This window comes from Aquarana catesbeiana, linkage group LG01 (assembly GCF_042186555.1).
Source record: "Aquarana catesbeiana isolate 2022-GZ linkage group LG01, ASM4218655v1, whole genome shotgun sequence".
NCBI lineage: Eukaryota > Metazoa > Chordata > Amphibia > Anura > Ranidae > Aquarana > Aquarana catesbeiana.
In genome coordinates, this window is record NC_133324.1 from 401550091 (window position 1) to 401576873 (window position 26783).

Here is a 26783-nt window from a genome sequence, read left to right on the forward strand (position 1 = left end):
GGTCTCCTCCTGCCCCTCCCTCTTCACATTCCTCACCAGTCAGCTGACCTCTAGTCTCTGCTCCCCAGCCATGCCGTGAACTGAATGAGCGGCTGCGAAAAGGCTGGGAGAGCGGTGCGGGCTTCAGGAACAGTCCAGGATTTGGTGACCCCTGGCAAATCGTCATTCGACCCCCGAGGGGGCCCTGAGAACCACTGCCTTAGGGGGACCTATAGAGGGTTAAGATCCTGGCTGGAGTTAGCCCTGGCTACCTATATTTTGTTTTAATAAATACTGTGGCCCTGATGCGGTATTCCACTCTGATACTGACTGTATTGTCAGTATGTGCTGAGGCTGTATGGGTCTAATTACTATCATGCTCATAATAATGGTGTTGGTGCAGGCTGCCTGGCATGAACCCTGCAAGTCTGGTCTGGCCCGATTTGGAGGTGGGGCCTAATACCTTTTTGTCCTTAAAGAAATCCTAGACCTCTGTGCGCTACCACAAAAATCTAAAATGCAAAGTGTAGCAATTATTAAATAAAATAGTGATATGAACCTCTTAGTGAGTTGCAGCAATTACACAATGTGTTCCCACACTAATAGCAAAAAACGGTGATAAACTGTGTTTCGTTACTCAATAATAATACCTACAGCACATAACTACAGAATAAAGATAAAAAAATCCCTAGTATCTTATGTTGACAGAAACAGATGTTGAATCAAACACAACAATCCGTTCCAAAGTAGATATTTTCTAAAGAATCAAAAAGAGTCCCCTGATTTCATATCCATTCATCACGTGCAATTCAATCTTTAATTACGTGCCCCACCATAAATCACAATGCTCCACCACCAATAGGGATGCCTGCTCACCTGGATCCTGAAACTATATAAATGAATATACAGGTAACAAAGCGCTTTCACTGGACATTGATTACTCCATCCATCTACCAGGTTCCCCCAGAACAATGGTATGAGCAATACTGTTAAATTGTGGCAGGTCCCCTTTAAATACACAGCATCAGACTCCCCACTTATTTTCTAAGCAACCTGCAACGGTAAAAAGAGAAGGCCTCCAATAGTGTAGTTTTTAATGGTTTAAAATACTCAAACCACAGTAAAAATGGCCTCACATTCCATATTTGAGTCAAAGACTCATTACCAGCATAGAGAACAAAGACTTCCGAGCCAGAAGTAACATTACGTGGCTCGGCTCTACGCGTTGCACCACTATCCCATGTGTGGTGTTCTTGATGCCCTTGATGCAATTTGTTTACTCAGTACCCCCTTGAGGAGGCTTACCACAAAATTAGAAAGTTCCAGAAGTGTATCTGGCTATTTCTTGCCTCAACAAATCCCTGACTGTTTCGGTTGCAGATATCCCTGTCTTCAAAGACCCAATGGCCAAGAGGTTGGATGCCCTCTTACTACTTTGCTCTGATAATCTTGGCCATACAACTGATGATGTTCTCTATGGCGATATGCCAGACCTCAGTGGTCAGGGCCAAACTCATTAGCACCATCATGGTCAACTGTCTGCATTGTCCATTCTTTTTCTTCACCCTGTTGCTATTCATTGGTGTATTCCTGCTTATACATAACAAATGCATCCACCTTTTGGATCTACACGCTAATGTAGGAGTTAAACATAGTATTGTCAGTGTTAAAAAGACCTGCCCGTACCCACAGCTTTTGCAGCTGTCGAATTGTAATTCTCAATGAAGTTGAGCGCTCTAGGTATTTCATTGTCTCTACCTGTCAGTGTGTAACTGCCTGCCCGTACAAGGTACAAGCAGACAGATACACTGTCAAGTCTGCAAGTGAACTGCTTTTCAGGCTCCTAGTAAAAAACAAAAACTTTTTTTACCTGCAAAAAGATGTGCATTTATTCAAAAATATGTTCTTATCCTTTAAAGTACATGAAAATGTGCAAAATGGAGAAAGGATAGAGAGGATGTAACAATAACTTTGGTTATGTGCCTTAGGGCCTATTCACACCAGAAAGTGCACATAACTGCGTGTTTTTGACAGCATGTTTACATGCATTTTATGTGCGTTTGTATGTGCTTTGTGCTGTGTTTAGCACTACATTTTTCTATTCGTTTTTGGGCATGACTTTCTTGGCTTAAAGGGGTGCGGTGAAGGGGGCATTTGAATCGCATTTGTAGCACATTCCCTGCATTTGCAGTACAGAAAAATGAAGCATGCTCTATTTTTTTTTTTTTTTTTTTAACTGCGCTAAACTGCACTGCAATGATGTGAACTATGCCCATAGGATTTTGGGCTGTCTATGCAGTTGGAATGCAGTTCAAAATGCATCCAACTGCAGCCAACTGCGTTTGGTGTGAAAGGGTCCTTAAATTGTTGCACCAGTCTCCAAATTTTCTTGTATAAGAAATCTCTTTAAGGACGGACAAATAGCATTTTTAAACTAGTTTTGTTTCTTTGCTACCTAAAAAATCCCACGTTTTGTATAGTATTCATTTAGTAATTCTTAGAAGGGAGGTTAAGTACCCTTTCTTAGTAGGGTCTTGTACCCTCTAGAGGTTTTCTGTATTTGATTTATCTTTACAAGAAAAACAATCACTTCCAACGCTAAAAGGTCTTCTGTGGTAAAAAGCAACAAGGACATCAATATTCCAAGACTAGACGGATGCTCCCCTCCTTAGATGGGGTAATCCGATAGAAACTACTACTAAAACAAAATGGAAGGCGCGCACACCTAGTGCATTACCAAAAACATTTATTGAATGTTAAAATCAATAAAAAGTGGGTACTCACAAGATGGCCACTCTCAATGAGCCGTACAACGATGAATGGTGCGGACACATCAAGGGGTAAGAGCTGACATGTTTTGGGGGGCACCCCCGAAACACGGCTCTTACCCCTTGTTGTGTCCGCACCATTCATCATTGTGTGGTTGTAAGGCTCATTGAGAGTTGCCATCTTGAGTACCCACTTTTTATTGATTTTAACATTCAATAAATGCGTTTGAATTATCTTTACCTTAGGTGTTGATGGCATCAAATCAGCATGTTGGCCAGGGAACTACCATTTCCTGAAGGGATGACCGCTTTTATATTCTGTACAGGTTTCCTTTTAATTTGCACAGGTTCACTTCACTTTTTTATTTTTATTTTGCTGTGTCTGTAAGACCCCATTCCTTTTATTGTGCCACTTGAAATAATTCCCATTATTTCTATTTGTTAAAGAATGTCATCATATCTTACCCAGATCCTCAATCTCTCTTAGGTTGAATATGTAATTAAATGTGACATGTCAGCTCTCCAAAAGATCCTTTACCGCCACATGCAAGGAAAAGGTATTCTGCTCACCGATGGATCTGAAAAAGATAAGAAGGTATATTGATTGATGTTCAATAAATGAACTGATGTTTCTACCAGATATTCTACCATTTGTAGATGTGTGACATAGCATTGGTTTATGTGCATACAATATATTTAGAGTATGATGTTAGCATTGACATTTCTTGACCAGTGGCATCAAAGATGAACACAATTTTCCTACAAAAAATACACCTGCATTTGGATAGTAAAATTCAGTTATAATGCATAAATCAGTCAGGAATGTAAATGTTTCAAGTAACTCTGTACTGTTATCACAAGGAAATGATAAAATGAACGATTTTATGAAGAGGCTGTAACTGCTTTCTATAGAAAATGTGCATTTAAAGGGCCTTTGTTTCATCTGTTATCTTCATCCTCTGAAATTCAGTTCCAGTAGTTGGGATAAGAGGTTCATCTAAACCAGGGATATGCAATTAGCGGACCTCCAGCTGTTGCAAAACTACAAGTCCCATCATGCCTCTGCCTTTGGGTGTCATGCTTGTCTTGCTATGCCTTATGGGACTTGTAGTTTTGCAACAGCTGGAGATCCACTAATTGCATGTCCCTGGTCTAAACTGATCCCCAGCAACCACTGTGTAGCACTCTTATGGTTGCCCCCTCCCAACACTGATCTTGGGTGTCACTGTTGCATTAGATTTATAACCAACTATAAGTGAGAAACATCTGTGGTTATGACAGTGTGATCAATTTGTGTTCTAGGGTAAAGGTGGAGCAAAAACACTTATGAATACCATCATGCAGTTAAGAAAGATCTGCAATCACCCCTTTATATTCCAGCACATCGAGGTGAGTTAAATGACTTGTATATTGTCACTAGGCATTGCAATAGAATGCAATGCAACAACACTTGTACATTTGGAATATGCCTAAATCATGAATGGAAAGCCAATCTTATGCCATTTCTACTAACATAGAGACACTTTTATTGATTCTTGTTAGAGAATGGAATTTATGCTGCTGCTGTTCTAGAAAGTATTTTATTCAGTTTGATTCTGCAAAGTAAAACACCAAGTTTTAGACTGCTTTCACACTGATCAGCTTTTCTTCCATTTTTGTGTTAAAAAAAAGAAGGAAAACTCATAACCATTAAACACTATGGAACTCTTCACACTGGTCAGTTGCAGGGCCATTACATTTTTTAAAGTCCGGCCTGCTGTGTGTTTGGTGCGGTAAAAAAAATGCACCTCCCTATTGAAATGAATGGAAAAAAGCATCAAAAATGCACCTGTCGTTGCATTTTTAATGCGTCTTTTGCATGACAGATCCCGTTTTCACAGGTGCAAAACTCACCAGCAATACAACAAGAAAGTGTTAAAAACCCAGCAAAAACACCTGTGTCTTTTACAGTGTTTTTGCAACAGAGCAATGTGAAAGTAGCCTCATAAGTTAAGTTGAAAAAAAGCATGTGATGCTGCATCCTACAATACTGTTGAGTGTGCTGCTAATGGAACAGGAGGTCAGTGTAACAGTCAAGGTCCCAGTGTGTAGAAAGCTTCTGCGTCAGCAGTCGTTCTAACAGATTATTTATAAATATGTATTTTTGCGCTATCACCCTTAAAAAAAAAAAAAAAAAAAAAAAAAACTAAATGCAGCTTTCTGAAAATGTGCACAAACACTCATAAAGTGGAACTTTAGTCAGAAAATTCAGTACTGATAGATCACTTCAGGCAGGCCCCTTTTGCAGGTTTAGTTATATAAAACATTAAAAATAAGTGCCTATATGGTTAAAAGTCTAGTAATGCACTGTTTCACCCTGCTCTGCACATGATCAGTTGTTCTCTATTCTCAGCACTGTGCCTAAATTTGGAGCCACTAGAGGCCTGACAGCTTTAGTGTTTACTGCTGCCGAAGGGGGAACAAAGCAACATGAGCGACACTGTGTGTAAGGAGCACATAAAAGAATAGCAGGAGAGCTGACAGGGCAAACTGTTCTGGAAATGTACATATTTAAATAGAAGAATTTTACACAGTTTTTGAGATCAAGAAGAGGGGGAAAGTGTCCAATGAGAAAGTGACTGCTCTGGGCTTCAACAAAATGGTGACATCCAGCCAGAAGAAACAGGAGCAATGCTCAAGGCAATTCACAGCACACACTTATTTTGGTAGCTTAAATACAGTGCATCCGGAAAGTATTCAGAGTGCTTTACTTTTTCCACATTTTGTTATGTTACAGCCTTATTCCAAAATGGATTACATTTATTATTTTCCTCAAAATTCTACAAACACCACATAATGAGAACGTGAAAGAAGTTTGTTTGAAATCTTTGCAAATTTATTAAAAATAAAAAATGAAAAAAATCATATGTACATAAGTATTCACAGCCTTTGCCATGACACTCAAAATTGAGCTCAGGTAGATCCTGTTTCCACTGATCATCCTTAACCGCTTCAGCCCCGGAAGATTTTACCCCCTTCCTGACCAGAGCGTTTTTTGCAATTCGGCACTGCGTTGCTTTAACTGACAATTGCGCGGTCGTGCGACGTGGCTCCCAAACAAAATTGACGTCCTTTTTTTCCCACAAATAGAGCTTTCTTTTGGTGGTATTTGATCGCCTCTGCGATTTTTATTTTTTGCGCTATAAACAATATAAGAGCGACAATTTAGAAAAAAAAAACGCATATTTTTTACATTTTGCTATAATAAATATCCCCCAAAAATATATAAAAAAAACATTTTTTTTTCCTCAGTTTAGGCCGATCGTATTCTTCTACATATTTTTGGTAAAAAAAAAAAAAATCGCAATAAGCGTTGATTGATTGGTTTGCGCAAAAGTTATAGCGTTTACTAAATAGGGGATAGTTTTATAGCATTTTTATTAAAAAATGTTTTTTTACTAGAAATGGCGGCGATCAGCGATTTTTATTGGGACTGCGACATTATGGCGGACATGTCGGACATTTTTGACACATTTTTGGGACCATTGTCATTTATATAGCGATCAATGCGATTAAAAATGCATTGATTACTGTGTAAATGACACTGGCAGTGAAGGGGTTAACCACTAGGGGGCGGGGAGGGGTTAAGTGTGTCCTAGGGGAGTGATTTCTAACTTTCAGGGGGATGGGCTGGTGTGTGACGTCACTGATCTCTGCTCCCAATGACAGGGAGCAGAGATAGAGTGACACTTGTCACTAGGCAGAACGGGGAGATGCTGTTTACATCAGCATCTCCCCATTCGTCCGCTCCGTGAGGCGATCGCGGCTATCCCCGCTGCGATCGAGTCCGCGGGACCCGCGACCCGACCCGGCGGCGCGCACGCAATGGCATGGCGGGGAATTCAAATGGACGTACAGGTACGTCCATTTGCCCAGCCGTGCCATTCTGCCGACGTACATCGGCGTGCGCCGGTCGGGAACCAGTTAAGATGTTTCTACAACTTGATTGGAGTCCACCTGTGCTAAATTCAGTTGATTGGACATGATTTGCAAAGGCACACACCTGTATATATAAGGTCCCACAGTTAACAGTGCATGTCCGAGCAAAAACCAAGCCGTGAAGTCCAAGAAATTGTCTGTAGACATCTGAAACAGGATTGTATCAAGGCACAGATCTGGGGAAGGGTACAAAAAAATGTGCAGCATTAAAGGTCCAAATGAGCACAGTGGTCTCCATCATCCATAAATGGAAGAAGTTTGGAACCACTAGGACTCTTCCTAGAGCGGGCCGCCTAGCCAAACTGAGCGATTGGGGGAGAAGGGCCTTATTTGGGGAGGTGACCAAGAATCCGATGGTCCCTCTGACAGAGCTCCAGTTTTTATATGAAGAGAGGAGAACCTCTCAGAAGACCAAGCATCTCTGCAGCACTCCATCAATCAGGCCTGTATGGTAGAGGTGTCGGACGGAAGCCACACTTCAGTAAAATGCACATGACAGCCTTCCTGGAGTTTGCCAAAAGGCACCTGAAGGATTCTCAGATCATGAAAAACAAAGTTCTCTGGTCTGATGAAACAAAGATTGAACTCTTTGGCCTGAATGATAATCGTCGTGTCTGGAGGAAACCAGGCACCACTCATCACCTGGCCAATACCATCCCTACAGTGAATCATGGTGGTGGCAGCATCATGCTGTGGGGATGTTTTTCAGCAGCAGGAACTGGGAGACTAGTCAGAATCGAGGAAAAGATGAATGCAGCAATGTACAGACATCCTTGATGAAAACCTGCTCCAGAGTGCTCTGGGCTTCAGACTGGGGCGAAGGTTCATCTTCCAACAGGGCAACGACCCTAAGCACACAGCCAAGATAGCAATGGAGCTTAAGAGGTCCTGCAAAGAAGAATTGGAGAAACTGCCCAAAAATAGGTGTACCAAACTGTAGCATCATACTCAAAAAGACTTGAGACTGTAATTGGTGCCAAAGGTGCTTCAACAAATTATTGAGCAAAGGCTGTGAATACTTATGTACATGTAATTTTTATAAATTTGCAAAGATTTCAAACAAACTTCCTTCACATTGTCATGGGGTTATTGTTTGTAGGAAAATAATGAATTTAATCAATTTTAGAATAAGGCTGTAACAGAACAAAATGTGGAAAAAGTGAAGTCCTGTGAATACTTTCCGAATGCACTGTATTAATGCGGAATGTACTGTATGTTCTTTTGTTAATTGTTATCAAACTGGCATGGGTAAAGTTCTGCTTTAAAAACAATAGTAGAAATCACACATAAAGCGCAAATAGTGTAAATCTGTAACATAAGTGATTAGTAGTTGTAACTTTTCTTTCTTATATTCCACTGTTGTGAAAATACACTTCCAGAAACAGTGTATCCCCTGTGCCCTCTCCAAAATCAATCAAAACATCACTTTGTAACGATTGCACTCCACCCAGTGGGGTTAATTTGCTAAAACTGGAGAATGCAAAATCTGGTGCAACTCTGCATAGAAACCAATCAGTCAAAATGTTAAATATTTGGCTGTAGCAGGGGGTAGTTTGTTCGCAAAAGGTACATTGAGTGTCTGCAGGCAACAGTGAAGCATGGTTGAGGTTCATTGCAAGTTTGGGGCTGCATTTCTGTAAATAGATTTGGAGATTTGGTCAGTTTCAATGGTATCCTTAATGCTGAGAAATACTGGCAGATACTTATCCATCATGCCATACCATCAGGGATGCATGTGTTTGGCCCCAAATGTATTCTTCAGCAGAGCAACGACCCCAAATATACAGTCAAATGTCTTTAAGAACTATCTTCATCGTAAAGAAGAACAAGGAGTCTTGGAAGTGAAGGTTTGGCCCCCACAGAGCCCTGATGTCCACATCATTGAGTGTCTGGGATTACATGAAGAGATATAAGAATATGAGGCAGCCTACATCCACAGAAGATCTGTGGTTAGTTCTCCAAGATGTTTGGTTCAGCTTAACTGCCGAGGTCCTTCAGAAACTACGTGCAAGTGTACCTAGAAGAATTGGTGCTGGTTTGAAGCCAAAGGGTCGTCGCACCAAATATTGGTTTGATTTAGATTTTTCATCTGCCTGCTCACTTTGTGTTTTGTAAATTGAGGAAAATAAACAATTAAAATATTTTGAAAGCATTCTTACTTTAGAGGATTTCTTCAAGGCTGCCCAAAACGTTTGCACAGTACTGTATATCAAATAAAATGACTATCCAAAATCTCTCGCGAGGACCTCAGATCGAAGGAAATGCTTTACACCCCTCTTACACATCCCAAAACAAGAATATAAATATTATTTTGGTACTGTAAAAAAGGATAACGTTTTTTAGGTGAATCAATAAACCCGTAGATTAACCACTTCGGCACCAGAAAGATTTACCCCCTTCCTGACCGGCCCATTTTTTGAGACATGGCACTGCGTTGCTTTAACTGACAATTGCATGGTCGTGCGACACTGTACCCAAACAAAATAGATGTCCTCTTTTCTCCAGAAATAGAGCTTTCTTTTAGTGGTATTTGATCACCTCTGCGTTTTTTTTGTTTTTTTTAGCCCTGTAAACAAAAAAAGTGACAATTTTGAAAAAAACTAAATATTTTTTTTTTACTTTTTTGCTATAATAAATATCCCCAAATTTAAAAAAAAAAATTTTCCTCAGTTTAGGCCGATAAATATTCTTCTACATATTTTTGGTAAAAAAATCGCAGTAAGCGTATATTGATTGGTTTGCGCAAAAGTTATAGCGTCTACAAAATAGGGGATAGATTTATGGCATTTTTTATTATTATTATTATTATTATTATTATTATTATTATTATTATTTTTTTTTTTTTAATAGTAATGGCTGCTATCTGTGATTTTTATTGGGACTGAGACATTGCGGCGCATAGATTGGAAACTTTTGACACTTTTTTGCGACCACTGACATTTATACAGCGATCAGAGCTAAAAATAGCCACTGATTACTGTATAAGTGTCACTGGCAGGGAAGAGGTTAACACCAGCGGGCGATCAAGGGGTTAAATGTGTTCTAACTGTGAGGGGTATAGGTCTGCCTGGGGGAGGAGACCGGTTGGTGTGCCTATATACTAGGAACACGCGATCTGTCTCTCCTCCTCTGCCCGAACGTGGATTTGTGTGTTTACACACACAGATCCTCGTTCTGGCTCTGTCACGAGCGATTGCGGGTGCCCGGTGGACATTGCAACCGCCGGGCAAGTGCATCGGCTCCTCAGTCCTGCGCGCACCCCCCTATTCCCCTTAAAGCAGCCGCTGTACAGCTATTCGTGCAGGGGAGCCATTCTGCCGGTGGGTAGTCGGCAAGCGGTTAAATATGAAATAAGCGCTATACAATGAGCACTAAATTGCTAGAGCAGAAGAAATCAAAGAAGTCAGTTTTCTGCCCTTTTTTTTTTTTTTTTTAAAGGATGATTTATGTTTTTTATTCCTATGATTATTTGTATCTTATATTATGATCTTGGATTGTAATTCCCTCTCCATTTTTTTAAATCTAGTTGAATGGTTTCTTTCTTATTTTGCGTGTAATTGTTTCAATTTGTGAATACACCAATTCTATTTTTTGTAGGAATCCTTTGCCGAACATCTGGGATATGCTAATGGTATCATCAACGGGTAAATCATTTTTAATATTTTGCATTTACTGGTAGATCTACATACCGTATATACTCGAGTATAAGCCAAGTTTTTCAGCACATTTTTTTGTGCTGCAAGTGCCCCCCTCGGCCTATACTCGAGTCAAGCACTTTTCTGGTGAAATGAATGACATTTTCTGAACTGACTTTGGGGCCCCGTATCTAAGGGCAACTTGGTGCTAGGAATCCCAAATTTGGTGTGCAAACCCAGTGGAACTAGCACTACAACATATCTAAAGCTGGGGTTCCTAGCACCAAGTGGTCCTAGATAAGGGGCCCCAAATTCGGTTTGGAAAATGTCATTCTCTGCTGCAGGAAAGTACTTGACATTTTCCGAACCGACTTTGGGGCCCCGTATTTCGGGGCCACTTGGTGCTAGGACCCCCAGCTTTGGATATATTGTAGTGCTAGTTCCACTTTTGGGGTTCTTAGCACCAAGTGACCCCGAGATACGGGGCCCCAAAGTCTGTCAACTGTGTCCATCTGCAGCAATGTCATTTCGGGAGCCTTTGAGTCCAGAGACCCCAAATTTTGGCTGCAGCTAGGGGGCATCTGGGAACCCTTAACTACCGAGTTTGAAATTCGGGGGACCTATGGCTGCAAATGGGCACAGTGAGGCATGCAAATGGGCATTGTTGACCCTCTTTTCCACTTACAGTAGCTGCGCATTTCTCACCCTAGGCTTATACTCGAGTCAGTAAGTTTTCCCAGTTTTTTTTGGTAAAATTAAGTGCCTCGGCTTATATTCTGGTCGGCTTATACTCGAGTATATACGGTAATTCTAAGCATGAAGCTTCATGAATAACTAAATGTACATTTTTTTTTTCTTTTCTCTGATATGACAGTCAAAATTTCATCTGTGAATGACTATATTTTTATTCATTTCTTTTTATCAAATAAATTTATGAAATAATCACTAAATTCTTATTTAAATAATGCAGTCTTCCCAAAAGCCTTCTTCCCACTCCTAAGAGTGCTCCTATGAGTACAGTTTGCCTTTAAAAATTCATGATATTTAGGGATATTTGTCCTATTCTGAACTTAAAGCGTTTGTAAAGGTGTTTTTTTTTTTTTTTTTAAAATAACAAACATATCATACTTACCTTCACTGTGCAGCTCGTTCTGCACAGAGTGGCCCCGAACCTCGTCTTCTGGGGTCCCTCGGCGGCTGTTTCAGCTCCTCCCCGCAAGCATTCACCACCTTAATGCGAGCTCCCTCGCACGGTGGTGAGTGCTTGCGGGCGCGCTCCCGTGATACAGCCGGCGGCTATAGCCGCTCGCTGTATCACTCGGCCCCGCCCCCCGGCGCGCCGCGTCATCGGATGTGATTGACAGCAGCACGAGCCAATGGCTGCGCTGCTTTCAATCCATCCACTGCAGCCAATCAGCGGCCAGGGTGAGCGGAGGAACAGATGTCGGGAACGCGAAGCTGACTTTCGAGGCGTCAGGTAAGTAAAACGGGGGGGCTGGGGGCGGCGGTTCTGTCAGAAGTTTTTTCACCTTAATGCATAGAATGCATTAAGGTGAAAAAAATATTACCTTTACAACCCCTTTAAAATCCCTCAACAAATACCTTCACATTCCAAAATGTCATATGGAATCCGCAAGGTCGGTATTTGCCTTGCTGAGACAAGGGGAATACTTGGCATCTGTAAATATCCAAGATGCCTATGTACATATTCCCATGTATTCACCTCATCAACACTTTTTGTCCTTTGCAGTGGCAAACTGCCATTTCCAGTTTGCACTTCCCTTCAGCACATCCTCTGCTCAGAGTATTTACAAAGTTCCTAGCACCTCTTTTTGCCTTTCTCATGACTCAGGGCATGCAGGTAACCGGTAATCTAGACCAGGGGTAGGCAACCTTAGAGAGATGGAGATCTACTTGAACAACCCTGATGAAGTCAAAGCTCACCAGGCACAGTGTCCTGTTCTTGGGGCTGCGATGCCAGAAAGGCATGTTCCATGTGTGTTTTCTGCACCGTGTTCAAAACGCACTGGCTTTGTGCTCTACTGCAGGTGATGAAGCATTGTTAACCCCAAATGTAGATTGCAAACTCAGTGGACATAAAAAAAAGTATTACAAAAAAGTGCAGGGTTCGGGAGTGCGTTACGCTCAGAATGCAGGGATCGGGAGTGCGTTACGCTCAGAATGCAGGGATCGAGAGTGCGTTACGCTCAGAATGCAGGGATCGAGAGTGCGTTACGCTCAGAATGCAGGGATCGGGAGTGCGTTACGCTTAGAATGCAGGCATCGGGAGCGCGTTGCGCTCAGAATGCAGGGCTCAGGAGCGCGTTGCGCTCAGAATGCAGGGCTCAGGAGCGCGTTGCGCTCAGAATGCAGGGCTCAGGAGTGCGTTGCGCTGCCCCTGTGCTGCCTCTCGCTCTCTGCTGGTCACTGACAGCGACGGGGGAGACAGGAGGGGAGGGAGGAAGGAGAACCAAAGGCTCGGCGATGGAGGCTAATTGCAAAAACCGCCCGCTAGCAGTAGGAGGCGTGGGTTGGCAGCGCAGACCTGTTCCTGATCTACCTGTCACGGGGTCGGTTGACAGGTAGCCCGCGGTCGACGGGTTGCCAACCCCCGATCTAGACTAACTTCTCCTGAAGAACTCGCTTTTTTACAGCTATCTGCCAATGTCCAAGAAATTCTGATGCTCCAGACCTTCAGTTGGGTGATCAATCTCCAAAAATTTGCTCTCCATCTTTTTTGCCTGGAATACTTTTGTTTGGTCCTGGACACACGCAAGCAAATTTTTTCCTTCCAGTGCAGAAACTTCTTTCACTCTAATGCCCCATACACACGGTCGGATTTTCCGACGGAAAATGTGTGATAGGACCTTGTTATCAGAAATTCCGCCCGTGTGTGGGCTCCATCACACATTTTCCATCGGAATTTCCGACACACAAAGTTTGAGAGCAGGATATAAAATTTTCCGACAACAAAATCCGTTGTCGGAAATTCCAATCGTGTGTACACAAATCCGACGCACAAAGTGCCACGCATGCTCAGAATAAATAAAGAGATAAAAGCTATTGGCCACTGCCCCGTTTATAGTCCAGACGTACGTGTTTTACGTCACCGCGTTTAGAACAATTGGATTTTCCGACAATTTTGTGTGACCGTGTGTATGCAAGACAAGTTTGAGCCAACATCCGTCGGAAAAAATCCATGGATTTTGTTGTTGGAATGTCCGAACAAAGTCCAACCGTGTGTACGGGGCATAAGAGCTCACTCGAGATTTAATGCCGAAGAGACATCCCACAATAGGATTCTTCATGAGAGTTCTGGGTCTTATGGTAGCTTCTTTCTTTCTTATGTACCATTTGCCCAATTTCATTTAGGACCTCTCCAACACATTTTTTTGACCTGGAACTTGGATGCTCCTTTTGACCTCGCCATGCTCCTGTCTAGCCAAACAAGAAATTCCCTTACGTGCTGGATCTCGAGTTCTTAACAAAGGGAAGCCTTTCCTTCCTTATCACTGGAAAGTTATAACATGCCAGTCTTTCAGTCTGTTTAAGTGTGTTCCATTCCCTCACGGTTAAGGAAACCTGGTTACCTGTAGAAGGCAAGCTTCACATCAATGTACTGGAGCTCAAAACTGTACGCAGTCTGTGAAAGAGACACCCAAACAGGGTGCAGTTAGACAATGTCATGGCTGTGTTATACATCAAACATCAAGGGGCACCAGAAGTGTTGCAGCCAGAAGGTTTCTCTCAGAGAATCTGCGGCAGTCTACATCCACAGAAAATCTGTGGTTATTTCTCCAACATGGTTGGAACAACCTACCTGCTGAGTTCCTTCAAAAACTGTGTGCCTAGAAGAATTTATGCTGGTTTGAAATCCACAACAAATATTGATTTTTAGATTTTTCTTCAATTCGTTCGCTTTGCATTTTGTAAATTGATAATAGTAAACCATTAAAATATATATTATTGAATGCATTCTTACTTTATAGCATTTCTTTACTCCTGCCGAAAAACTTTTGCGCAGTACTCTATACTTATATATTTGGTTTCATTAATAAGGATCTCATTCTGTTTAGTCTTGGGTACCTTAGTATATTGCCCAGGATTTTCTCTCTTGAAAACTTATATAAACTTGGTAATATGAGGTGCACAATAGTATCATTTATTGTTATGGTTAGAATGTCATCAGATCCCACGTTTTTTAAAAACCATTTACCGCTGGTCTGCCTATAGGGATGTGGCTTTTTTAAACCAGCGTGGGTAATCCTCAAGCAGGCTGAGGAAGGGGATTGATTTCCATAAGTGTTGCTACCCATGCTCCATGAGTGATATCACACCAGTTGGTGGCTTACATTGGATCCTGTGTGATGGTTGTGTGAGCCAAGATCAAGCTTTCGACCAAACCTCTCCAGACACACCCAGGAGTTGGAGTATCTTCTCTCCCTGGCCAGGACAAAGAAGCTGCTGGAGGAGACTGGCCATTGTCAGTGCACGTACACACACACTGCTGTACCGCCCTTCATATATCAACCTCATGCACACTGAATGTTTTTTTTTTTTTTTTTTTCCGCTGCTCATTGGGGCTCTTTTTTTTTTTTTTTTTTCCTACATCTATACACCCCTGCATGTTAGCCTGTGTCCTGTACTGTACACTAAGTTATGGCATTTTCCAGGTAGATTAAAAATCCTTTTTTGAGTACAACCCAGGACACGAAGGGGTTTATTTACTAAAGGCAAATCCACTGTGCACTGCAAGTGCACTTGGAAGTGCAGTCACTGTAGATCTGAGGAGGACATGTAAGGAAAATAAACTGAATTTTTGCTTGTACATGATTGGATGATCAGATCTACAGCGACTGCACTTGTAGTGCACAGTGGCTTTGCCTTTAGTAAATAAACCCCAGAGTTTCCCACTTTTTTGCTTTTTTTTTTTTTTTCCTATTAATTTCTTGCTATAAAACTGAGGCTTAGCTAAGCTGGGAGAGGTTATGACAGGGTTTGGATTCCTGTTTTTTTTTTTTTTTTTGGTCAAGTGTCTATTCACCTGAAGGTGGCCGCAAAATTCAAGTAGTAATGTTTATGAAGTCCTCTGTGTTCTGTGATGTATTCAAAAAAATGATTTTTCCAGCTAATCCAAAAATCCATTTTTTTTCATCTAAAGTTAACTTTTTTGATTCATTTTTTTTTTTTTTAATTCATGTTTTTTATTCAAGGAGTGTAGTTCTAGGAAATATGTAAATCTTGAATTTTTGACTGCTTTAATTTTAGTTAAAATTTTTAATATGAGATATGGAAGATTTACAGTAAACATGTGTGGATTTTCCTTTGTCAATAATCTGTCTTCAGATTATTTGTTTTTGGATTATTGTCCATTATCTTCTTTTTATGTCACACAGGCCTGACTTGTACAGAACCTCAGGAAAGTTTGAGTTGCTTGATCGAATTTTACCAAAGCTCAGAGCCACAAATCACCGTGTTCTGCTTTTCTGTCAGATGACATCTCTCATGACTATAATGGAAGATTACTTTGCTTTTCGGGGCTTTCTTTACCTTCGCCTTGATGGTTTGTATTTTGTTTGATTCTTTACCTAGAACAATACTGCAGTGTATAAGACCATTTTAATACATTTGTAGTTAATCTAAATGGTGGGATCACCATTGAGATACACAAATATCTCAATAGTTATCCCAGCGTAGGTAGGAAACTATTCAGTCTCAGGGAGCGTAAGAGGACACAGGGCCACAAAATGACACTGAAGGAGAAACCTTAAGCTGCGTAGGGTGTTTTTTACTCTCCATGCGATAAGGATGTAGAACTCTCTTCCACAATTGGTGGTGCCACCGAAAATTCAACCTGAGATCTGTGCCATTATAGTCTTTGAAGTTTTACCATGTCTGTGTTTTCTTCTTTTTTTTCTGATGTTATTTATATTGGTATTCTATATATATATCAAAACATGTGGTTTAGGTCTTAATAGAACTGTTTACCCTTTTTGCTGAACACAATTTTAAGTCATCTTAATGTTTAAACATACTTAATGATTTTCACATCCTTGGTCTTGCATGGGTCTATTTAGCATTGCGACCTGCCATGAGCCTTAGCTGATGCTAACAGTAGGCCATGCACAATATGGTCCCTGACTCCTCTTAAAGTGGAACTACACTGCACCAAAAACGCTAATTAATTCATTTCTAATGTTCAAAGCATACTTACCATATTCATCCATGTCCCAATGCTTTATTTTGCTGATAAATCACTTTGAAAAACACCCTCTAGATCTTGAGTAAGGGCAGATGATTCATGTAGCATTTACTTTCTGGAATCCATCTACCTCTAGCTCAGGCATGCAGACGGGAGTGTGCTTAGCTGAGAAAACCCCTCCTGAAGACTCCTGAGATGTATGACATAATTTTCCTAGGCCCAGAAACCAGGAAGTAATTGGAAATGTAAAAGAAAAAAAAAAGTCTAAACAAAGTAAATACGATATAATTTCCTATTTGTGTACTAATGCTAGCAGCATAAGGATTAAAAATGGTCAATGTTGATTGAGAGAATGAAGCTCCACATTAATAGAAGAATGAAGTATCGGACCCAATTGCAGAGATATTTTCCAACAATCTAAATATTTTTTGGCTCACAATAAATATCTGACTGAATGTGCTGAGCCTGATACTTTCTAGAACGTGAAAATAAGTTAGCTGTGCTAGAAATACTAGGCATCGCATGTGACTCCGTGGGGGAGATTTACTAAAACTGGAGCACTCAAAATTTGGTTCAGCTGTGCATGGTAGCCAAAAAGCTTAAAAAAAATAAATAGAAAAAAAGAACTATGCCCCAACGCTTCAGTTCTGGAAAGGATTTTTGAACTCAGCGTCACCATTAGGCTATGTATTTGAATTGGGGCTGTCAAACATTTTTTGAAAAGGTCTGGGGTAGTTGGACATCTATGGCTGATACTAATGGATAGTTCTCTATTCATTATTGTGTACTAATCAAGTTTGTTTAATCCATCTGAATCTCTGTCTCAAGAGGTTGTGCAAATACTACTTTTCTTGAAACTGAGATGCTTTATTAAGGTTTATACCTAACTATTCTAAGATGTTTGACATTATGAGGATGGACTCTATTATGGTTGAATAGGTTAATATCTCGGTCTGCAGGACACGCTCTATGGTCTTCCTATAATCGCTTGTCCAAATTATTATGTGGTAATTTACGGAGAGAGGCGGTGGAGTAGTAGGGCTGGGTGGGGGGTTTGTTATTTTTACGCTGGCCCTGCGTGGCCTACTGTGGTGCTGATTGTGGCCTTTTTTATTTTTTGTTATTGCTCTCAAACAGAATTTTAAAAAACAATTGTTTTTTAAAAATGTTTTTTATTTTTTTTGTTAACCTTCGTGTACAGTAGATAATATATTTCTAGCTAATAGGTACTTTTCTGTTTCCTAAGGTACTACCAAGTCAGAAGACAGAGCTGCATTACTGAAAAAATTTAATGAAGAAGGTTCAAAGTACTTCATCTTCTTGCTGAGCACTAGGGCTGGAGGTTTGGGACTAAACCTTCAGGCTGCAGATACAGTTGTCATTTTTGACAGTGACTGGAATCCTCATCAGGTTTTTATCTATTTTTTTTTATGTTCATTGTCTTGCACTTCTTTACTTTTCAAGTTTCTTCCAGCATGTCCCTTTCTACTCTTTTCAGTGGGCCCATATTACTGTATGAATAGAACAGAACGCTGAAAAGAATATAAGTTTGTGTGTTTCTTTCTTTTATGGTATGGATCACCAGTTTCCAAAGTTGGGAGGGTTTTCATAGGGGATGACCATGTTTTCAAGACTTTGGCAAACTGGCTTTTATGTTCTCATAGGTCATATGTCACCTTATAGAGCGGTAGGTTGCTGTTTTTTGAAGCATGCCCTCCATGTGAGAAGAATAATATTCCTAGTGTAAAGGAAAATTGGATCCATTTTTTTTAATGTAGAGTAAGTTGGAGGTCATCCAGAACTGCATGGAAAAGTTGGCTTTATCACCAACCCTGACAGGCTACAGTGACGAAATTAATTATTTTATCCCCTTCAGATTTTGTAGGTTTGCCCACTTAACAAAGAAAGGAAGGGTCTATATTTGTTATTATAGGTGTATTTTTAAATGATAGAGACATATCAACCAAAAATCCAGAAAAAACACGATACAGATATTATAAATTGAGCTGCAGTTCAGTGAGTAAAATAAGTATTTGATCCCCTACCAATCAACAATTCTGGCTCCCACAGACTGGCTACAGTATGTGCTCATGTGGTACACAATCAATTTAAGACTCCCAACGACAACTCGTTATGTGTATAAAAGACACCTATCCACAGAATCGTTCCTTCATTCAAACCTCACCATCATGGGCAAGACAAAAGAGCTGTCAGAGGACATCAGGGACAAGATTGTAGACCTGCACAAGGCTGGAATGGGCTAACAAGACCATCAACAAGAAGCTTGGTGAGAAGGAGATAACTGTTGATCCGATTATTCGTAAATTGAAGAAATACAAAATAACCATCAATTGCCCTCGGTCTGGAGCTCCATGCAAGATTTTGCCTCATGGGGTAAGGATGATAATGAGAAAAGTGAGGGATCAGCCCAGAACTACACGGGAGGAGCTTGTGAATGATCTCAAGAAATTAGTGAGGGAGCTGAAACTTCGAGTTATCATGTGACAGCCAAGAAACCTTCAGGCTTTAGAGAAGATCAGTAAAGAAGAGTGGACCAAAATCCCTCCTGAGATGTGTGTAAAACTGGTAACAAACTACAAGAAACATTTTACATCCGTGCTTGCCAACAAGCGTTTTTCCACCAAGTCATGTTTTGCTTTGGGATCAAATACTTATTTTACTCCCTGAACTGCAACTCAATTTATAACATTGTATCATGTTTTTTTTGTGGATTTTTGGTTTATATTCTGTCTCTATCATTTAAATACACGATAAAAATGCTAGACTCTTCATTTCTATGTAAGCGGGCAAACTGATAATATCTGCAGAGGATCAAATAACTATTTTCCCCACTGTAAGTCCATGTCTTTTACTATGTTTCATATTAAACCCATATTTTTTTTTTAACATTTCAGTACTACATTTCCCTCCGCCACCATGATAGCTGGGACATGTGCAGAGTGCACAGAAGATTCCTCCTCACTCATGGCTATGTAGTTCAGGTGCACTTTCTGCAGCTAGGTTCGTACCTCTGTATGGATCTGAGGCTGGGGGAAAACACTGAGAGAGCCTGTGCCTAGCACCCACAAAGCAATGATCACGAGTGCATTTCTCTGTAGTTTTTGTTGCAAAATTTATAGAAAATGCTCTCTTTTTTTATTATATTAATAATGCGTTTAATACATTTTTTCAAAAGGTGGACTTAGTCTTTAAAAAAATAAGGCATAGAGGCATAATCCTAATTTATATACAGGGGTGTAATAAAACCGCTTCAGATGAAATACCCTGTTCTTTGAGAAAATCGCTGATATAATTTAATGTACATGTCCTTGAAATCAGGCAAGTCATTTGATTCAATGTGCGGAATCTTACTTTGTCACCTTTTCTGGAAATTGGGATGTCTGAGGTGTTTGGTACAAAGTATTGCTGCGTAGAGACCCCATTGGTGGTGTTTTCCTTTTCTGCTCAGTATGGAGAAATTTGATATTGGTTAGGCCAAGCTGGGCTTTAGTAGCATGATTGAAATGCAATTAGGGAAGCCCTATACTCCTGAATTTGCTGGAAAGGTTTAAAAATTCTCTGGGTAAATAATTGGTGTATATACTGGATTTCATGGGATTTTAGGGATAGTAGACTATTCCGAAAGGTAAGGGTTTAATCAAGTCGTTAAGACTATCTACAATTCACTGTAAACCTATCATTGCTCAGTCATAGTGAATGATTGTGATATTTGTGGATGATGTTCACATTGCTTTTAATTTTATATACCTAGGACTTGCAAGCACAGGACAGAGCGCATAGGATTGGTCAGCAGAACGAAGTGCGCGTGTTGCGTCTGTGCACTGTAAATAGTGTGGAGGAGAAAATTCTTGCAGCTGCCAAGTACAAGCTGAATGTTGATCAAAAGGTTATTCAGGCCGGGATGTTTGATCAGAAATCTTCAAGCCACGAAAGAAGAGCATTTCTTCAGGCCATTCTAGAACATGAAGAGCAGAATGAGGTATGTTTTTTCTATGTCCTATCACAAGTCAAAGGCAAGTAAATTAACATATTGATCTTTTTTTTGCTTTAAAGTCTTATTTTTGGCTTTTGGGGGGTGGGGGTGTTAAATGAATATGAAAACACAATCAAAGTTAATCTGTCACAAAGAATTCAACCTGAGCACACAATTAGGAAAATGCATAAACACAGAGAAGCTACTTCATCCAATTTTTACTTAGTTGGCAAGGCTAAAGGACGGCATTCTATCCAGTTCAACGTGCGGGTGTGTGTGCATGTGTGCCACGATCCTTTTCTTTTCAATTGTTTTTTTATTAAAGTTTAACATTGTAAATTACAACAGTAGCATTGCCTGGAATATTAGCAATAGTAGTATAGATCATTTACTAATAAAACACCTGTGTGTAGTTCTTTGTGTAGTTCTTTTGTTTGCAGGGCACGCACGTCCTACTACACAATGTGGATGCCACGTACCCTTGCATAGGATAGGCACAGGTTAGCTGTAAAATGTTATCAAAAAATATATATATCGCCTAGCAAGCTACTATGAAAGTAACAGTGAAAAAGTATAAAGTAAAAAAAAAATAGAAAAGACATTAAGTAAAGGTTTATAAGATTTCTAGAGTTAATCACTCTCTGGTAATCTTGAATTCCATGATGACCATTGTGCATTAAAGGCTTTTAAGTTATTAGATTGAGTTGCAAAGTATTTTTCATAGGCGTGTTGAGTTTTAACCCTTTGTATTCGTCAGTATTAGGGGTTAAAGTAGATTTCCATTTCGCAGTTATTGTTAAGCGAGCAGTGATGAGTATATGGATTATTATGCTTCTAAACTGGGTTGGTAGATTGCTAATAGAGAGGTTGAGTAGAGCTAAATGAGGGGTAGGTTTAATAACAAGGCCCGTTGCTGAGGAAATTAGCTTAAAGACTGCGTACCAAAAGCTGCGTATATTTTTACATTCCCATAATATATGTGTAATGCTACCTTTTGCACCACGTTGTCTCCAACAGGAGATGGTTTCCGAAGGGAAGATTAAAGATAATCTTGCTGGGGTAAGATATGATCTATGAAGGATTTTTAGCATTAAGTCCCATTGATTAGTGCAATGGGAATACCGGTAGCAGCATTGAATACCATCTTGCCAATCTTTAGGGGAGTATACTAACCCAAGTTCTTTTTCCCAGTTAGTCATATTAGATGTTTTGACGAAATTATTTTTGTTTTGAATAAGGGAGTAGAGCCAAGATAACCCTTTAGGTTTATCATAGTTGGTCATCAGATACTGCCATAAGTCTTTATGCATTTCATAATGTAAATCTGAGTGGGTGGCATGAAAATGCTGCATTTGGATCAAGACATGAGAGGAAGGTACCGGTTATTTCGAGAGTAATTCTTTGTATGTCTATTTGTTGTCTTGTAACCATGGGTGAATTCTGAGGTTTGGAATCAAATATTCATAAACCCCAAGAGGTAGTTCCTCTTCTTCGTGTTTTAGATTTAGGGTTTTTCTGAATGTTTATTTTTTTCCCAAGCTGATAAAGTTGCTGCTAAAGAAGGAAAATTTGGGCAGTGTCGTTGTCTATTCGTCAATTTAGCTATTAGTAGGGAGGGTAAGTCCCTGTTGTTCAATGTGGCCTTTTCAATTTGCACCCAAAGTTTCTCTGATTCTGATTCAAATCGTGCTTTCATTTGGTCTAGTATTGCTGCAAGATAATAGTTACGGATGACTGGGAAGCTAGCTCCTCCTTTATCTCTATGTCTCTGGATTATTGAGTATGATATTTTAGCCATTCCTCCTTTCCATATAAACTGTCTGAAAAATGTATTTGTTAAGTTAAAAAAGGACTCCGGTAGACATATGGGGGGTGTTCTAAAGTAATAAATTAGTTTAGGCAAGAGAAGCATCTTTACGGCTGCTATTCTACCTAACCAGGAAATTAAGGAAGAGATATGGTTTAGGTTGCTTTTTATAGTTTCTAATAAGGCTGGAAAGTTAGCTTCATATGTGAAGGATGTTGGGAATGCTAATTTAAGTCCCAGATATGAGATGGATTGAGACATCCATTGAAAAGGGAATTGTTTTAGTTGGGCTATTAGTTTTTTAGGAACATTTACAGGCAGTATACAAGATTTAGTGATGTTAAGTTTATAGTATGACACCGCTCCATGTTCCTGCATCAATGAGTACACTCTAGTCAGGGAAGAAGCCGGGTTGGTAAGTGTAAAAAGCACATCATCTGCTAAAAGGCCTATCTTATGGTTGTGACCTGCGACATTGATCCCAGATATACTTCTGTCGTATCTAATGGCCTCCGCCAGGGGCTCCATCATCAGAGTAAATATGAAAGGAGATGAGGGACAGCCCTGGCGGGTGCCATAATAGAAGATTTCTCAGAGATGGCATTGGACTAAAAAACTCTGGCTGAGGGTTTAGTGTATAATGCAGAAATTGCTGAAGACCAAATTTTGTAGGGTTGCAATAAGATGCCCCCAGTGGACCCTATCAAAATCTTTTTCAGCATCCAATGCCAAAATTACTGTGGGCGTTTTTCTTGTTTCTACTATTTTCAGGAGATTGAATAGTCTCTTTGTTCCATCAGGGGCCTGTCTACCCTTGACAAATCCCACTTGGTCCACTTTCACTAATGAGGGGGTTATTTTAGCTAATCTGTTGGCCAAAATTTGGGGGTGTATTTTTAGGTGTGTGTTCAACAGAGAGAGAGGTCTAAAATATTGTGGAGTGTCAGACATCTTCCCTGGCTTGGGCAGGGTAATAATAGTGACTTGTAACATTTCTTCAGGGCAGACGAGGCAACAGTATGCTCAAATGAGGGGCTAAGGTTTGGGAAAAGGCTTTTATAGTATTCTGACGAGAAACCGCCTGTGCCTGGAGACTTGTTTGCTGGTAGGACATGGATGGTATCTAAAATGTATTTGTCTGAAATTGGGGCATTAAGTGAGGTAATTTTTTCTTCAGTCAGTGTAGGCAAGGTCACCGAGTTGAGAAAGGCGTTCATATTCTGAGCCAATGGTTGGGGTGTTTCGTTAATCAAATTAAGATTGTATAAGTCTCTGTAATATTTCATAAAAGCATTAGCTATCGATGGGTGGTGTTCTGTATTTTCTTGTGGGGGTCTCTAAGGCTATTCAGTTTTGTACGTTGTCACTTCTTTATATAACTAGCCAGTAATTTGCCTGATTTATAACCCTGTACATAATGCATTGCTTTTGTTCGTTTCAAATATCTGATGAGCTGAAATAAGAGATGTACAACTTTTTTGTCTGCAATTGAAGTCAGAACCAATTTGAGGGGATGGGTTATTTTTGTTGTAGTTCTAAAGCCTTAAGATTTGTTAATAATGTATTCAACAGCTTAGCCTTCTGCTTTTTCTCCCTTGCAGCCGCCAAAATAGGTAGGCCCCTGCTATATGCCTTATGGGCACACCATAAAAAGCTATAGTAGTATCCACAGTATTATTAATTGCAAAAAATTAAGTTGCTGATTTAGTTTAGTAGTGTGCTTAGGGTTAGAAAGCAGTTCAGTGTTATTCCTCCTAAGGTAAGCAGGAGTAACAGAATGTTGTTCTTTTAAGATTATAGAAACTGGAGCATGATCTGATCACGTTATCGAGTGTATTGTAACCGATAATGTTCTCTGTAACAAGTTGAAATCTGATAAAATAAGGTCAATCCTTGAAATAGGCCGATGTGGAGAAGAATAGTAGGTATAGTCTCTTTCAGAAAAATATACACACATCCATGTGTCATATAGGTCAGCATCATTCAAGAAAGGTTGTAGCTCATATCTATGAGTGGGACGTGGGCTGGAACAGTCTGTTTTTATTGACCACACTATATTAAAGTCCCCACATATGAGTAGTGAGCCTCTATGGACTTTGTCTATATACGCTTTCTCATAGATCTCATGAATGCTGCCTGTCCGTTGGGTGCGTAGAGGTTCACTAAAGTATATGTAGTGTTGTTCATGTCACAAGTCAGAATTATGTATCTTCCATTTGGATCGCAGAAGACCTCATGCAGTTGAAAGGCGATTAAATATTTGATCGCTATTAACACACCCCCTTTTTTAACTGGAGCAGTAGCAGTGAAAATATGTTGGAAAGCTCTATGGGAGCATTTAGGTTGTTGGTCATGAAATGTGTCTCTTGAGCGCAGAACACATCTCCTTTTTAGTTTGTCCATTTCTCTCCACATAGAGCTCCTTTTAAACAGGCTATTTAAGCCATGAACATTTATTGAGACAATTGACAATGTCATGGGTACTGCATTAATGAGATGTTAATGATTGCTGGAAGTTCCTTTGGTAACAAGTGCAATGATATGGTTTTACCTGTAGGTGGTGCTGTAGGATCAGATATGGACAGCAAGTTCAGATTTACGATGGTGAATTTCTCAATCATAGATGGCCAGTTTAGGATGGTATCGTCATAGTGATCCTCAGGTACAGTTTGAACATGAAAAATGAACAAAATTAGGAACAAAAACGAAAACATAAAAAAGGTGAATATATTCACAACGTGCGAAAACTTTCCCATTGACCAAGAACAGACATCCTTATATAAGTGAGAACCGAGGCAGTTTGTATATAAGCGTCTGGAAGGCAGTTTTATCATTGGGTTTATGCAGATTGCCATTCTGGAGATTACCTGTGCAGTGGGGATTTAGAGGGGAGATTGTCGGTATCTTCCGGTAATAAATCCCATCTCCTTGCAAGAGCTAGTCTATCCTCGATTGTCGTTATGACAAGAGTGCGGTTTTCTCTTGTAATGAGGATTTTTGTGGGGAAGCCCCATGAATATGGGATTTTGTGGTTTTGGAGCAGTTTGGTAAGTGTAGCCAGTTTGCTACGTGCCATCATGGTGTGTTGAGACGGGTCTGCGAATACAGAATTGCCAGAGTAGGGACTTGGAAGTGATTGTTTTTTTCCTAGCAAAACTCATGACCTCATCCTTGACGTGGAAGAAGTACTGTAGGTGGACCCCCGCTTTAAGTCTGCAATTTTTTTCTTTCACAGCTCGCATGTCCCCTTCTGCGTCATTGTGGTCGACCGTAAACTCCCCCATTTTATTCTCAATATGACTGACCCTGTCTTCCATGTATGAGACTTCAGCTTTCAGTTGTGTAATACAGTTCATCATGTCCCTGTGCAGGGATCCCCTGAGGGTGATTAACATGTCCCTCATCACAGTATCACTCAGTGGTTGCCCTGTGGTGGGGAATTCATTAATCTGCTCCATAAATTCTCTAGTGCTGTCCTTGTTCCACAGGCTCACCTGCATATTTGTGCTCAGAGGACCTTTTCTGGGCCTATTTCTGTGGGCTGTTAATGGAGGGGTCCCCTGGCATAGATCCTCCGCTGCTGCCTCGAGATGATCTGGATGGTGTAGGAGCGACTAGGGTTTCCACCTTTTCTTCAAGCCAAACCCGAACACTTTTAGTGGCACGATTTTTTTTTCTTGTGGAGTATACGCTATAGGATTGTAAAAGACCTAGGACACCTTTTGAGTGCCTCAAGGAGAGTAGTAATGCAGCGCTCTAAGTGCGCCACGGTGCGTGTTTGCCAATATGCATTGGGAGGGGCTGAAAGGGGCATTGTTAAATAAAACAAAAGCATTCTTGTACCCATAAAATATGATTAAGTTAATAAAACAAATGTCACTGTAAAATGATGAATTAGCCTACCTTAAAAGCGGACCGTGTTAGCCAGTAGGGTAGTGGACAGTGTCAGTATAGCAGAGGACGGTGTCAGTAGGGCAGTGGACGGTGTCAGTAGGGCAGTGGACGGTGTCAGTAGTTTTTATTAATTTTTTTTCAAATGTATTTTTACATTTTATTACAGTCTTGTTGGGTGGGCTTTGATAACAAATAACAAGGGTCTAAACAGACCCCTGATGGCTCACTTTTGAGACCGAGAAAGGGACTGAGGGCAGTTTCTCCAGTTCCTTTCTCTGCAGCTTTCTTTGAAGCAATTTACTGTGTGTACCCAACTTTACCTGATTCTCTCAGTCTCTGTGACTGGACCCCTGCAGTTTCTGTGAAAGTTGTGACAGGCTGTGGTATCACGCCAGCATCTTCAGTGTACCATACAGGGTTAATGTTCCTGTATGGTATGCAATGATGTTGAGGCTTTGGGTGGAGGAGGAGAGCAGTGCAGCTGGCTGGAGCATGGAAGGAGAAAGTGGTAATTTCCTTCCAGCAC

At 40.4% G+C, this 26783-nt stretch overlaps 1 protein-coding gene across 3 annotated transcripts in view; it reads left to right on the forward strand.

Annotated features, from left to right (window-relative positions):
• SMARCA2 (SWI/SNF related BAF chromatin remodeling complex subunit ATPase 2) overlaps window positions 1-26783 on the forward strand; it is a 273379-nt gene that overhangs the window by 136816 nt on the left and 109780 nt on the right. For 2 of the 3 annotated variants that reach the window (XM_073634899.1, XM_073634906.1), the window contains exons 21-26: window positions 3235-3342; window positions 4050-4136; window positions 10323-10369; window positions 15757-15923; window positions 17809-17972; window positions 20335-20562. In XM_073634899.1, the coding sequence (XP_073491000.1) occupies window positions 3235-3342; window positions 4050-4136; window positions 10323-10369; window positions 15757-15923; window positions 17809-17972; window positions 20335-20562 (801 nt within the window). Of the gene's footprint in view, window positions 1-3234; window positions 3343-4049; window positions 4137-10322; window positions 10370-15756; window positions 15924-17808; window positions 17973-20334; window positions 20563-21573; window positions 21616-26783 lie in introns of all 3 variants that reach the window. The other variant, XM_073634901.1, reaches the window with a different exon arrangement.